This window comes from Mus pahari, chromosome 3 (assembly GCF_900095145.1).
Source record: "Mus pahari chromosome 3, PAHARI_EIJ_v1.1, whole genome shotgun sequence".
NCBI classification, from domain to species: Eukaryota; Metazoa; Chordata; class Mammalia; order Rodentia; family Muridae; genus Mus; species Mus pahari.
Genome location: NC_034592.1, coordinates 44,864,115 through 44,879,951, shown reverse-complemented (window position 1 = coordinate 44,879,951; position 15,837 = coordinate 44,864,115). Strand labels below are relative to the sequence as shown.

General features: G+C 39.7%; 1 protein-coding gene across 1 annotated transcript in view; it reads left to right on the top strand.

The window, feature by feature from the left end:
* The first annotated feature begins 255 nt into the window (after positions 1-255).
* The window catches only part of Acvr1c (activin A receptor type 1C), a 78,489-nt gene continuing 62,907 nt past the window's right edge, over positions 256-15,837 (top strand). The window contains exon 1 of the mRNA XM_021193346.2: positions 256-542. Coding sequence (XP_021049005.1) covers positions 470-542 — 73 coding nt within the window. The 5' untranslated portion in view covers positions 256-469. The remainder of the gene's footprint in view (positions 543-15,837) is intronic.

Below are 15,837 nucleotides of genomic sequence, written 5' to 3'. Positions count from 1 at the left end.
TGCTGCCGTCCTACGTGTCTTTAAACTCTCAGCTGGGCTTTGCTCTCCTTCCCCCACCCCACCCCCCATTCCCACCCCCACAAGGAAAAGCTAATCTCGGGGACCTGGCGCGGCCCGGCTTCTCTTCGCCCACAAGAGGTGTCACCTCCCCGCCACCCCTCCGCCCTCGGTCTCCTGCCCCGCCCTCGGGAGGGTGGCTGGCAGCCGTGCCCGTGGAGGCGCGGCAGGGGCGGGCCCGGTCCCTCGAGGCAGCCCGCGGGGCCAGTGGCAGGAGCAGCGCGCCGCCAGCCGCGGGGGGCGTGGGATGGGGGAGGCGGCGGAGGGGAGCGCCCGCTGCCACTAGAGCCAACCGCGCACTTCCGAAGGGTGTCGCGGCTGCGCTCCCCTCCCGCGCCCCGGGAACTTCAAAGCGGCCCGCGCTGCGGGCTGCGCTCTGGGACCCCGAGCCTTGCACCGCCGCCGGGTGGCCATGACCCCAGCGCGCGGATCCGCACTGAGCCTGGCCCTCCTGCTGGTGGCCCTGGCCACCGACCTTGCGGCAGGTATCGTGGGTGTCTCTTTCCCAAGCTAGTGGGGGTGGCAGTGGGGGCTGTCTGCGGGTGATCAGAGGTGACAGAAGGTACTCTGGGCCAGGTGGCTGTCCGGGAAGCCTAGTGGGGAAACCTCAGTGGGCTGAGAGCGCATAGAGCAGGGCGCAGCGTGGGCACCTGATGTCTGGCAGCCGTGGGTGTACAGGTGTTTGGGGGACGAAATAATCAAGGGAGGAAAAGAGTCAGGGACGTGGGGCTTGGAGAGTGGGACTGAGGGGGATGATTAATTTGAGGACAGTTTGCAGCAGAGGGAGTAGGGGAGCATTTGTAGGTGCGTGCTTGGCTGGGAGCTGGGCGCCGGGCGCCACTACTTCACACTGCAGAGACTTGGAGGGGTGCAGGTGCGCTCTGGAGGTGGCAATGTCTCTTGGAGCCCCAGAGAGACGCACCAAGGGTGGGAGCACGGTGGGGGAGGAGTTGGCAACTTAGTCTGAGTTTTCGGAGGTGAAGTATATTCCAAAGGCCATTGGTGTCAATCTCCGGAGGCAGGAAAGGGGGCTTAAGTATGCTTAGCTCGCAATGCACGTTGCTTTCGAGGTATGATTTTTTTTTTTAAATTCAGTTTCCGGAAGTGGGGGTATGGCAAGCGTCCCAGCGTTTATAACAGGTCTGTGTTGCGATAGACTAAATAGAGTCCTCGACCCGAGCTAGAATCCAAACGTTTCTTTTACGATGTTTACAAGAAACTGAGGCAAATGTATCTTTGCTTAAAAAAAAAAAAAAGTCTGCTCTGGAACCTATACTCTGTACATTGCCCTGGATTTCAGAGAACAGGGACAGGTTCCGCCCTGACTCATTCTTTAAAAAATTCAATCAGACATTAAAGACATGTGTACATAAAAAAACAAAAACAAAAACACAAACACAAAAACAAAACAAAACAAAAAAACCCAAAACAACCTGGTGTTTTTCATAGAGCAGTACTTTGTCCGAAGCTGATTTTGATGCGTTTGTTGTTGTCATTTTTGCAGATGACAATCTGTTTGACATTAATAGCTATACTCAGGGTGGGTAGTTTCCTCGTGGTGACGTGTGCAAGAGATTGTTTTGAGTCGTATGATTGGCTGTCATGTACAGATTTCAGATGGCCTGAGAGAATGACCAAGAACAATATTCAAGTTAAAAAGAGATAATTGGAGAGAATTAAGTGGTAACATTGGAGGATGAAAACATTTTAGCCATCTTTAGGAAAGCGATCACTCTACTGCAGCCAGGAGGATGATGGGGGGTGGGGGTGTCGGAGCTTAGAAAAATCATCGGTGGGAATGAAATCAACTGTGCCAACGTCCTTCTAGAACAGGGGCGGGCATTTGCTAACTTGGGATGCTGAACGTATGTTCTTGACAACTGAAAAGAATTTATTACCCCAAACGATAAAACCCCCAAAGCAGCTTCCAGGTTTCACAGTTTGGATTGGCTACCTGTGGACTTGTCTGTCTAGGTTAACCAAGTTACTTTAAAAAAATTTTTTTGGGGGGGAGAATAGAATGAAATTATATTTTTTAATGTATGCTTGAGAGATACATTTTGTTTTATAACAGAAACTAAGGCACAGCAACATAATAAAGTATGTTGCACATGTTTTTGACAAGACAGGGAAACTTTTGACACTAAAATCCAATATATATGCATTATGATATATATTCCACTTAAATCTGATTGTTTTCTTAAAAACTAAGATAATAGAAAAATGCATAATATGGAAGTTAACGTGTTACAATAGTGGCAAACTCACTAAAACTAAACTTTTGTGGCCAATTTTTCTTTCCAATACAATTATTTTCAGATTTTCTTGGAACTTGTAGTCTACTTGTGCCTCACATAAGCAACATGTGTTGATATTTACATTATTTGTCCCAGGTTTTATATAATTCTTTGATGACCTTTTAAGCTTTATTTATGTATATGAACATATGCCTGTGTGTGTGTGTGTGTGTGTGTGTGTGTGTGTGTGTATGTGTGTGTGTGCGCCATGTGCTTGCCTGGTGCCTGAGGAGGTCAGAAGAGGGTGTTTGATCCTGTGGAATTTGAGTTACAGATGGTTGTGAGCTACCAGGTGGGTGCTGGGAATGAGTCTGTGTTCACTATAAGAGTACTCTGTGTTTTAGCCACTAAACCGTGGCTTCAGGCCCTCTTTGATGTTTTGATAACAGAATTCTAGGTCATTTCCTCCCCAACATTTAAATTTTTTCTCAAATGCTTCCTAGCCTCTTTTTGTAAATTATGTCATTAACCATACTGAGCATTTATACGTGTGTACTTGACATGGTTGTCATGGTATATGGGAAGTTGTTCTGAACAGGAAGACATAGTGATACTGTGTTACAGAAAGCACCAGCTTCCAAAGTGGCCCCGAATATCTGAAAACATGGTAAAGTAGTTGGCCATTTCTGCTTTGGCTGATCCTCTCCAGCATCTTTGTTACCTTTTAGGTGACATGGGGGGTCACAGAAGAGTTGATTGTTCCTCTGAGAATTCCAGAGCCATAAGAGCTGGCAGAATCTTAGAAACACTACTCACTGATCTACACAGACTATTTAAAAGAGCTCCTCTTGTTATATGGCTCTTAGACACCTCGCTGTTTGATAGGATGAAGCCTCACAGCCTTGACAACACTTCTTGTTCATACCAAAGAAAGAAAGAACAGGCAGGAATGTCCCAGGATCCTCTTCTCTGAGCTGCCCCCCGGGGCCTTGCAGGGTTACATCTTGTGCATCCTCTTCTGATGTCACCCCACTCCTTTGTCCTTTGGTCAGTAAAGAGCTATCTCTCTAGAAGTACAGAGCTAAGTGTTTCCTTTAATAACTGCTATGGGGCTGAGGGTATCAGGTGGTGAGATGTCCCCCCCACCCCCACCCCCCAAGCAGGAGTTAGCAGTTCACAGAGGTTCTCAGAGGAGCTTCTGGAAGGGAAAGTGAAAACCTGGGCTGAGCTTACAAATGCAGAACTGTCGCCACCTTTGCCCTTCTTTAGGCACAGTCCTTTATTGGTTGATGGGTACAAATGTGGCAAGAGTCACTCTGGTTCCAAGGAAGAGAGATCTCTGGCAGAGGAGAAGTATGTGGGCACCCTTGGGGCTTTATTTCTTCACCATCTGAACCGCCCAAGGCTTTTGCCTGGTCGCAGACATACAGGGATGCAAAATCATGAGCTCTCCTGATTCATGTAAGTTATACAAAAAGAAAATTACAGAAAGTTATTTGAAGCGACAGGACATTGTAACTAAGAAGGACATCCTTTAACTTCAGCAATGGGCCTGTCAGGGGCAGGAGAGATTACAGGGGGATCTAGTCTAGAGAGAGGAAGGGGTAGCTGTAGATAGCAGGAGCTGAGCTGTGGATTAATGGAGGTGATTATTCAGTTGAGTTTTCAATGCCCATTAGACATTAAAGTGGGCATCTTAAGAAAGAAATTGATTTCAAGGGCCTGAAGGTCATGTCTGGGCTAATGGTAAACAGACAAACAAGCAAACAAAACCAAAACCAAACCAAAACAAACCAAAAAGAAAAAAAAAAACCTGAGCCAAGTCCATTTGCAGATAATTTTGAAAGATATGCCAGGCTCTCAAATTTAGTAAATGAAGCACAGACCCAGTTAAACGGAGTTTCAGGTAAATAATGAATAAATTTTTAGTCTTCATGTGTCACTGATACAGCACCAGACATACATAGATTAAAAATCGGTTTCTGTGATGTCCCTTGGTGGTGCACACCTTTAATCCCAGCACTTGGGATGCAGAGTCAGGCAGGTCTATGAGTTCAAGGCCAGCCTGGTCTACAGAATGAGCTCCAGAACAGCCAGGGCTACACAGAGAAACCCTGTCTTGAAAATAAACAAACTAAATATGTTTTTTTTTTTTTTTTTTTTTTTNTGTGTGTGTGTGTGTGTGTGTGTGTGTAAATTTCATTTAGCTGGGAACACTCTGACTTTAGCTTGCAGCCTATGAGAAAGAAATACTGTGATAATATGAATTCTTGCTGCACATATTCCTGGCTTTTTATTTTATTATTTTTTTTGTATTGAAAGAACAGAACAGACCTATTTTCTGTGTCAGGTCTCTTAGAACTTTTGTTCCGGCTCTGCCTCTGTCCCAGGTTGCATCTCAGGATAGGTCATTGTGAGCTCTTTGAACAGGAAGTTCCCTGCTCCTGTGTAGCCTTTTTGAATCTGATTTTGAATATCTCAGTGTAAGAACCTATGCAGAGGAGAAAAATAAAATTCTCTGGGAACCCTGGAAGTGACTGTTGAATCGAAACAGTTGTTTTCACTCAAATCTATAGTCTTTGGAAAGTGATTGTTATTTATCGATGCCATTTGAGGGTTATTGAATAATATTTTGTCTTTTCTCTTTTACGGGAAATTCTTCCAGGTAGTAAACACCCAACTGACTTACTTTTCTCAGTAGTTCCTGTCTAACTGATTGCAAATCAGTTGCTTGTTGCAAATCGGAAAGTTTGGGGTTGGGGAACAAGGCAAGGTCATGATTAGGGAGGTAGTGTAGTCCCTGAGGACCTGCTGTGTCTAACACAATTTGTGGTTTGGGGCCACAATTTAAAAGAATTATTTCGAGACTTTTGGGAAAGGAGTCAGAATGTAAAAATAGCTGCCAGAGGCGATTTCGCTGTTGCTCTGGCTTAGCCTCTACCTATGACGGCTGTTACCAGCTGACTGGCTCCCCACCTTCATGGGGGCGTGTTTGTGCTCACGGATTCTTAGGCTCTAGATATACTCTCTCATACGGAAATAGCTTATTTTTAACAAGCGATAAAGTGAATTTTCAAGTATCAGTGATAAACTAAAGCAACAAAGCAAATTTCTAAGAACAAAGGGCATGACGTGCCGCACCTTATGGCGCCATCTTGGAGGTGTCTTCGGGATCTTTTGGCTTGCTGTATATTAAGATTTATTTTCTTCCAGTTATCAAACTTAAGGATTTATTTATTTTTTTATTTTAAGATAATGTGAGGGCTGGTGAGATGGCTTAGTGGGCAAGTCCACTGACTGCTCTTCTGAAGGTCCTGAGTTCAAATCCCAGGGACCACATGGTGGCTCACAACCATCCATAATGAGATCTGGCGTCCTTTTCTGGCACGTCTGAAGATAGTTACAGTGTATTTATGTATTATAATAATAAATAAATCTTTGGGTTGACAGAGTGAACAGAAGTCCTAAAATTAAACTCCCAACAACCACGTGAAGGCTCACAACTATCTGTACAGCTACAGTGTACTCATGTACATTAAATAAATAAATAAATAAATAAATCTTAAAAACAGATAATGTGATATGTTCATAAGTAATATAAAAGCAACACTTTTTATTATATACTATATATATATATATATATATATAAAAATATCATCTTGGTTCAAATGCCTTTCCTTGGTTAAAAGGGAAGACCTAGAGAAGGGGGATGGTTGTGTCAGAACAAAGGAAAATAACCTTTTGTAACCTGTTGCTTAGCCCCTAACTGCATGGCATAACTCCAATATACTCTACCTTCCTAAATTCTTACTAACTCAATAGTCAATGAATCAATGAAGGAGCCATGTAGGGACACAGATAAACCAAAATTCTAGATCTGGACACTCTATTGTTTCAAGGCCATCAATTGTTTGACAAGCAGGCACTATGGAAGAGGCAGATCTAAGCCCCCAGGGTCCCCCTCCACATTAGTGCAGCTCTCAGGGAAACTGTGAGGGACACAGGTGACAATGGTGTGAAGTAAGGCACAGGCACTGGGTCTGTGGGAAGAGATGCTGAGTTATCTTCTCTGTGCTGAGACAGCAGTAACGTTTCCTGTATTCGTTTCTGAAGGAGAAGACGAAACTATGACTCTGACTTCTGTATCTTCCTTGGTTTTGAGAGCTGGGTCTCAAAACGTGAGGGCCTTCCTGGTTCCTAGAATGTGAACAATACAAACGTCTACTTGCCCTTAGGAATTCAGTAAGAAGGAAAAGGGAGAAGGAGATGGTGAGAACGTGAAATACCTTGTTTCCACCCAAGCCCACAGGCCACCTCCCCTCTTGTGTGCATCCCTGCTCTGATTGGCTAGCAAGGTTCTACTTGTTCTGATTCTTCACTCTCCCCCTTCCTCTCCCCCCCCCCCCCCCCATCCCTCTGTCTCCATGTAAAAACCTTCCCCCCCCCCCCCCCCCCCCCCTCTAAAATCGCTCACCTTTTCTGTTATTCTCTTCTGTCTTTCTGAGAGTAGGCATGGTTGCGTCTTTGGAGCTGTTTTAAATTAATCCTCTCAAGAGTTCATGGTTGAATCATTCGGTATGACTCAAGAGCTTGCTTATTATTTTTTAAAACAATTTAAATTTGCAATGACTTATCCGTCCCAAATTAGAGCAATCTAGTTTTTCATTAAACTTTTCACATAGAAATACCATTGGAATGCTCAAAATTTGAAGGTGAACCGCCCCCCCCCCCCAAGTCTGTCTCATCATCTAATTTTATGGTAAGGCACAAGGACAGTGACAGGTGCCACATCTTTGTGTGCTGATTTAAAGTTTTGAACAACTTCATGACTAATTTAAAGAAAGATTTGTGAGTGTGTGTGTGGTCAAAAATAGGACAAGACAAAATCTAGTCCATCAAGACCCGGGAAATGGTAATTCTACTGCAAAACGTTTCATACACGCATGCTTATCCAAAAGATGGTAATTGAGAGTGGTAATCCAGATTAGAATGGTATTTTTTTTAAAAAAAAAAAAAACAGGCTGTTTTAAAACAGAGCCAGAATATATTAAAAAGTATTAGCGCCTCACAGCTCACAGTTCTGTCTGGTGACACTTTTCTGGCCTGCTCTCCTAGATGTGTATTTTTTTTTTCTTCTTCTTTACCACCCCCATTACCACTCTTCAGGAGTAAAAATTCTGCTCTGAACATTTCCCTGCTCTTAGAGTTATAGTAAGACTGTCTTCTCACTTAAACTCCACTTACAGTCTGCAATATGTATTTCCAGGAAATAGACAATGTACTAAACTTGGAAAAGTGGAAGAATAGTTATAGAATTAGAAGATTCCTTGTAAGATAATAAATGTGTGCTTGAATGGAATTAATTTTTTTAAAGAAACTATTTCCTAGGGATGGTCTCTAGCTCTCTTTTTACTAAAAGGTCTTGCTTTTTGCAGAGTGCAGAACGTTGCCCTCAATAAAACACTTGGACCTCTTTCAAAGAGTTGGGGGTTAGTGAATCAGGCTCAAACCAGTTTGGGTTTTGTCACCAGCATGGAGGACCTGTCACCCGTTTTCAGGGCGTTCCCTTTTGTATTTCTGATGTTGGGAATTTGAGCTCCATCTTTTTTTACCTTGGCAAACCTGACTAAAAGTTTATCATTTTGTTGATTTCTTTAAAATATATAGCTATAAATTTTACTGATTCATTTTTTGCTTTCCTCCTTGTTCAGCTTCATTATTTTGTTTTTGCTGCTTACTTCTGGTTTGATTTATTTGTTTTGTTTGGTTTCTTGAAATGGAACCTTAGATCAAGCGTTGGCAGCTTTTCCCTATAGGATCTAAGTAGCATGTACGTTCAGGCTTTGGGATCGGTGTCCTCAAGTCTTGGTTGCAACTCTCTAATTCTTCTTTTGCAGTAATGAAAGCACCCAGAGGCAATGCACAAATGGATTGGTGTTGCTGCATTTCAATAAAACTTTATTTATAAACAGCTCAGACTAGAGTTTGCCGATACTTTCTTCTGTCATTCACCCATGACCTTTGTTTTTTTTTTTTTTTTCTAACATACATATCATACATATATCACTGCAAACTTCTGGCTCTGCAGCTGCTCCAGTCCATCCACGCAGGGTCATCTGGGTAGTGCTTCTATCTTGATTGAATTTAAAATATTTTCTCATTTTCTTGTTAATTTTGTGGGACTGATATGGAATGTAGATACGTGTTGTTTGATGTGCAAATGTTTTAGGATTTTAAAAAATAAATTCTAATTTAACTCCATTGTTGGTTTAAAGAAAATCCACAACCTGTATGGTTTCAATTACTCAACTCTGTGCTTGTTTTCTAGGTCAGCATGTGTTTTCTAGGTCTGACCTAGTGTGTATGCAGGAGAGGATTCTGCTTGGAATGGCCTGCATGTTCTGTTGGCTCAGGCTGCTTGACAGCGCTATTCAAATCTTGTGTATCTTACTGAATTTTTGTCTCATGCTCTCTCAGTTACTAAAGTAGTGTCGAATTCTCTAATTGACCTGTATTATTTGTCTGTTTATATTTCTAGATTTCGCAGATTTTGCTTTTTGGCTTTCAAATTTTGTTATTGGATTCACTCACATATAGGATTATTAAAAGTTCTTTTTGAAATGTATTTTATAGTTCTATGTGTATGGGTATTTTGCCACCATTTGTGCTCATGTACCACATGTGTGCTAGGTGCCCATGGTGGTCAGAAGAGGACATCAGGTCCCTTAACACTGGAGTTATGAGTGATTGTCAACCACTATCTGGGTGTTGGCAATTGAACTCAGGACATCTCAAAGCCCATTTTCTTAAGCACTGAGCTGTCTCTCTGGCCCTTATTATGTCTATTTGATACATATTGGGAAATCTGTTTTATCTGTGGAGATATTTATTAAGATGACACACTGCTCTTAATAATTGGTAATACTGTTTGCTTTGAAGTTGATCCTGTGCATGTAGTTCTACTATTCTGATAGTCAATAGTTTTAGATCTATTTAGAAAACCTATTAGGATAGCTATTATAACTTTCTGGGGCCAAGGAAAGGGTTGCATTGTACAGATTTTCATTTGCCTGTTATCTTACATATGGCTTCATACTTAAAGTTGGATCATTTTTTCTTTTGTAGCAAGCATATAGGTGAGTCTTTCTCATCAACTCTTACCTACTTGCCTTTTAACTGGGGTAATATATATATATATATATATATATATATATATATATGATTATTAAAAGTTCTTTTTGAAATGTATTTTATCATTCTATGTGTATGGGTATTTTGTATATATATATATATATATATATATATATATATATATATATTTATTGTGAAATCTGTTTTATCTATAGAGATATTTATTAAGATGACACACTGCTCTTCATAATTGGTAATACTGTTTGCTTTGAAGTTGATCCTGTGCATGTAGTTCTACTATTCTGATGGTCAGTAGTTTTAGATCTATTTAGAAAACCTATTATATATAGGTTTTAAATATATATATATATATATATATATATATATATATATATATATATACACACACACACACACATATATTATAGTTGGGTTTAGAGCTGTTGCTTTTTTAAAAAAATAGTGATTATTGCCTTTCTTTCTTTCCTTACCTTCAATTGATATTTTGGACCAAGAACAGGTATTATATATTGTTTCCACTATTAGTTTATAAGCCACATGCCTTTGTTTTGGCAATTTCCTAAAAAATTCCTGCCTCCATCTTTAAATGACCATAGTTTAAGAACTTCATCATGTGTTTCAGTTCTCTTTGTCTTTGTGCTATTAATGCCATCCTTTATACTTCTTTTTTATTGCTTATTTTATTTATTTACATTTCAAATGTTACCCCCTTCCCAGTTTCCCTTCCACAAACCCTTATCCCAAGACCCTCCCCCTGCTTCTATGAGGGTGCTCACCCACCCACCCACCCACTCACCCACCCACCCACCCATCCACTCCCACCTCCCCATCCTAGCATTCCACTGCCCTGGGTCATCAAAACTTCACAGGACCCAGGGCCTCCCCTTTCAGTGATCCCGATAAGGCCACCCTCTGCTACATATGCTCCATGTGTACTTTGGTTGGTGGTTTAGTCTGTGGGAGCTCTGAGGAGTCTGGTTGGTTGATATTATTGCTCTTCCTATGGGGTTGTAAACCCTTTCAGCTCCTTAAGTCTTTCCCCTAACTCCTCCATTGGGATCTCTGTGCTCAGTCTGATGGTTGGCTGAGACCATTATACTTCTAAATGTCTTTTAAACCATCAAATATATTTGCTCATTGTGGTTTAAACATTCAATTATGTTTACATGAATTAATGAAATGAACATCAGTTTCCATTTACCTGTATATTTATCATTGCCACTATCCTTCCTTCCTTCCTTCCTTCCTTCCTTCCTTCCTTCCTTCCTTCCTTCCTTCCTTCCTTCCTTCCTTGCTCCCTTCCTCCCTTCCTCCCTTCCTCCCTTCCTCCCTTCCTCCACCTCCCCTCTCTCTCTTTCTTTCTTTCCAATCAACTGGATTTTTTTTTTTTTTTTTGCTTTAGTCTGAACAATTTTCCTCCCCAGTGTTTGGTAGTACACTCTGTTGGCCATGAATTCTAGTTTGCTTTTATTTTTATAAAGTTTTATTATTTCTCCTTCACCCTCCAGCTTATTACCTAATTTATCAATCTTAAAATATCAAATTTTAAATAGCTTTACAGTTACTGTTCATCTCCTTTCTAACCCCATTTTTATTACTGGTTCCTTTTTATTTTTGTCAAATGCTGACCCATTTGCTCACCCCCTTTCCTATTATTTTTGTGTGTTCCTAAATAACTTATAGACAGTAGCATGCTTCCTTCTAAATACTTCAGCATGCATATTATACAGAGTTCAATATTTGTTCACATTTTCTCCTGTGATCAAATATTTATATATGATATTCTTGTGTATTCACTTTGAGAAATGCACTCAGCCAGTCTTTAAAAGATATTAATGATTAACTTCACAATGGTGGACTGCCTCACTTTCAAAGACATCTGGTATTTTTTTTTCCTGTAGATATGTTTTGATTATTTAAATTCTGATTTGTAACTGCCAATTAGGTTAAGTTTGTTGGTAGTATTGTTCAAATTGTGTATATTTTTACTGTGAAAACTGTGTTAAAATTTTCCCATCATGTTGAGTTTTTGTCTAGTTTTTCTTTTAGTTCTTTCTTAAACATTATTATTATCACTATTCCTGCTATAATTAATTTGTGTGTATTTGTGTGCCTTTCTCTCTGTGTGTGTCTGTGGTGTGTATGCTCGTGTGCCGTGGATTGTGTGTAGAGTTCAGAGGGCACCCTGCCGGGTTTGGTTCTCTCCTTCTATTATATGGGTTGTGATAGAACTCAGGTTGTCAGACTTGACAGCATACACCTCTACTCACTCAGCCACCTTGCCTTCCCGGCTTTAGTTTTGTCGGATTTTGTATCAGTTCTTTTAATCTTCTTACTTCACACATCCCTCTTTACCCCAACACACCCTACTTTAAACACAAAGACTTTATGATAACATCACTAGCTTTATAAAGAGTACACTTACATCAACTAAAATGATGTGTGATGCAGATCTAGTCATGATGATGTTAGAAAAAGCATGTAGATATGTAAGATAACCCTAATGAATGTCCAGGGTAACAAATGAATGAACTGATGTGAGTCTTCAGATGAAAGAACTACTACACATGAAGAACAGGAGATACGATTTTTTTTTTTCAAGAACAGTATTCACTCTTTTTTTTTTTTTTTTTTTTTAAATTTTTTTTTTTTTTTTTTAAAGATTTATTTATTTATTATATGTAAGTACACTGTAGCTGTCTTCAGACACTCCAGAAGAGGGCGTCAGATCTCATTACGGATGGTTATGAGCCACCATGTGGTTGCTGGGATTTGAACTCCGGACCTTCGGAAGAGCAGTCGGGTGCTCTTACCCACTGAGCCATCTCACCAGCCCGAGATAAGATTTTTGATTGCTCTTCAGCAGAATGTACACATCTAGAGTATCATAAATATGAAGATGGAAATTACCTTAAAATAATACAATTATACCATTCTTAAAATAATTATACTAAAACCTAAGGTATCAGTGTATAAAGAAAAAAAAAAAAAAAGACACCAAGAAGTAAAACAGGACACCCAAGGTGCCAGGCAGTACTTAGCATTATACACGTGTAAATGGGACTAAAGGAATGTCAGTTATTTTTTTTTCTTCAGATGTAATAAAAGACTTCATATTATTAATCACAGAAACTCAGAAAACCAAAGAAAATGACAAATGCCTCTTCCTTCTTTAACCTATATCATTAGATAGCTCATATTTTAATTGGTAGGATTCAGAAAAAAATCTGAATAAAATAGATGCATTGCACATGTAGAAGAATTATCATGCAACATGATCAGAATCTATGAAAAGCAGAAAACAAGTCACAGATAATTATAGCAAGGAAAAAAAACTTTCAATCTGTTGTGGTTCAGATCTGAAGAGCACCCCCAAAACTTTGTCCCCAGCTGCTATTGGAAGGAGACTGGATGGTGAAGATACTGACCTATGAATGGTCCAAAGCCTTGATGGGTTCATCATTGGATGGATTATCAGGATATGCTGAAACCGTGAAGTGAGGTGATGAGTGGATAATGTGGATCACTAGGAGTGTGCTATTGAAAGGCTTATGTTGTTCCTGGTTTTGGCACTTTCTCTTCCTGGCTGCCTGGAAGGGCCCTGCCCTTCTGCCATGTTTTCATCTTGCAACAGCCCTAAACAATGAATTGAGATGACCATGAATGTAAACTTCCTCGTTTTCTTGTGTTGTATTATTAGCAGTCAGTGCACATGTCAGAAATTGGGATGGTACATGGCAAGTTCCACAATAATGAATGCTGACATTCACCAAGAAGACATGGCAATCTTAAATGTATATATGCTCAACTGTGGAGTTTCAAACCCATGGAGCAGCACTGATAGCACTGAAAGGGGAAACACAAAACCTACGATACTCAAAGAGTCTGCCTGACTACAACTCCCAACTAAGGTATGATCAGTGTTTAGAACATGGGATGTTATCTTCTAGAGAAGAGAAGAAATTTAAAGAAATAAAAATGAATTTGTTGTCCACGGACCTGCTCTTTAACACATTTTTATGTTTTTTAATGACAAAATGAATATTCATAAGACAGACTATTGGAGATACATCAACAAAGATCTACAGGAATGATAAAATATAATACAAAATACATTTTAAAGTATAAATATTTAAAAAGGTCATTGAATCTTTAATGCAAAAATAGTAACAAGTCGGTGTGAATGTATACCATGTCCACAGGTAAGTGTACAATCATAGCCTTAGATCACATAGGAAAGAGAACAGGAATTTACAAATTTAAATTCCCTAAACCACACGTAAAATGTACTAATATTATTCAAACATATGTTAAGTATAGTGTACTGTGATTTAAGGCGTATTCTGTTTACACAGAGCAACTTAAAATATTTTAAAGGAAGTATAAATAAGAGACCAACCAGTAATGCAAATAAATGAAACCCAAAATACTGAAAGAATCAAATGCATGAGGTCAAATGTGGCAACTAAACATACTGGGACAAACTACTAATTGAGAATACATTCTGGCCCATAAATCTGTGATATAATCATTATACTTTATTCTGATTTTAGGGTTCTTTTTGGTAAGGTCAAGTAACCAACTTATAACCATCAGACCGATAAACTTTAAATGTCGGTAACTTTTCATAGTATTGCACTGATTATTAGCTGATAATAAAGTTATATAAGCAGAAATAAACAGAAGACAACAAAACCAGATATAAACACAAAATGCAATTAGCAAGATGTTAGTGCTTAATTCAGTCCTATCAACAGCCACCAAGTGTAAATGGTTTAAATAAAACAATTAAAGAATGAGAGCATCAGAGTGTATGAAAATGCAATACTCAGCTGTTTATTGTCTACAAAAATCCCCCTCTGAATATAAGAAACACACTTTAAATATAAAAACAAATAGGTTAAAAGTGTGGGAAAAAACTTGTTTCATGTGAATACTAATCATAAAGAAAGCTAAAGTAACTATATTAGTAACAAATACTGTACACTTTGTTAATTAGATATTACAAGGGCCAATTCTATAGTAATGAAGGAATATCTTTGTCATGAAGACATAATAATCTTAAGTGCTTGTGGATCCAGCTATGGAACATCAAAAGAAAATAAAACCTTGATGGAATTAGAAGGGGATGCATACAAACCCATGGGGCTCATATCTTTCTATCAAAGGAGACTTTACAACCTTAAATTTTAGGAAGATGTTTGTTCTCTATAAATGCTACAGTTTTGAAGTGTTGAAAGCGCTTTCTACTGATAGAACCAACATAACTTGGAAGCCAGAACAACAACAACAACAACAACAACAACAAAACCCAACAAATATTTCTCAAGAAGATGCAAGGTCTTAAAAATATTATCAGGGTCAATGACAGCATAATAATAGGGCAATAAGTTATAATCAGATGAAGTTTAACCTGGGAATGAAGTGTCTGATGAGACATTAAAAACACATAATATTGTGGATCACCATTTCAGCAGACTATAGAAGAAGCTTACAGGAGATCAATAAAACAGCTAAAACCCAGATGATAATGCTACACTACCAAACACTGTTGAGAGAATTTAAAGAGTTAAATAAATGAGAACCTACACTGTATTCCCACAATGGGAAGCTTGTATAAGATTTTGATTCATTTTCGTTTTGTTGAGAGAGGTTCTCTGTATGTAGTCAAACTAGTCATCCTCTATTTCAGCTCTCCATATGCTGAAATACGTGAGCCACCATGCCTGGTTCTCCACATTGTTAGTATGTTAGTTAATGCTAGATTGTTGCATAGATTTCACATAATCCCAGTCATATCCTAAACAAAATCCTAGCAGAAATTTTTACAGAATGTGCCAGATCGATTTTCTAAAATGTAGGTGAGAGGTAAAGGAGACCCATTGCAGTTGCTTTTCTATTGCTTTGATAAGACATCATGACCAGGGCAACGTCCAGAATAGAGAGCTTCATGGCCATCAGCAGTGAACATGGCAGCAGACATGCTGGCCTGACAGTGGAGCAGTGCTGTTATTAAAGGGGTCCTGTGACAAGACAGCAAGATGTTCGGAGATAAACCGCTCTGGAGACCGTTCCAGGGGACAGCATCTGCTGTATTGTGAACAACCATTCATACGGTGGAAGCCTCATAATGGATCGTGAGTGATCATAGCATCTCTATGCAGAAGAGGCACATTCAAGTAGATGTGGAGAGTACAGATTCCTCTGCAGGTCAGCTACTGGGTGGGTACTTATGCCACTTTAGAATTCAGGGTTCTGACTTCAGGAACATGGCATGCCATGCTTCTTGTTAGATGTGCAGTGTGCCAGGTAGGCTAGCTGCCAGGCCATGCCTACATTTTCATCTACATAGCAGTGGCTGAAAGCTTACATCTGGTCCACAAGCATGGGC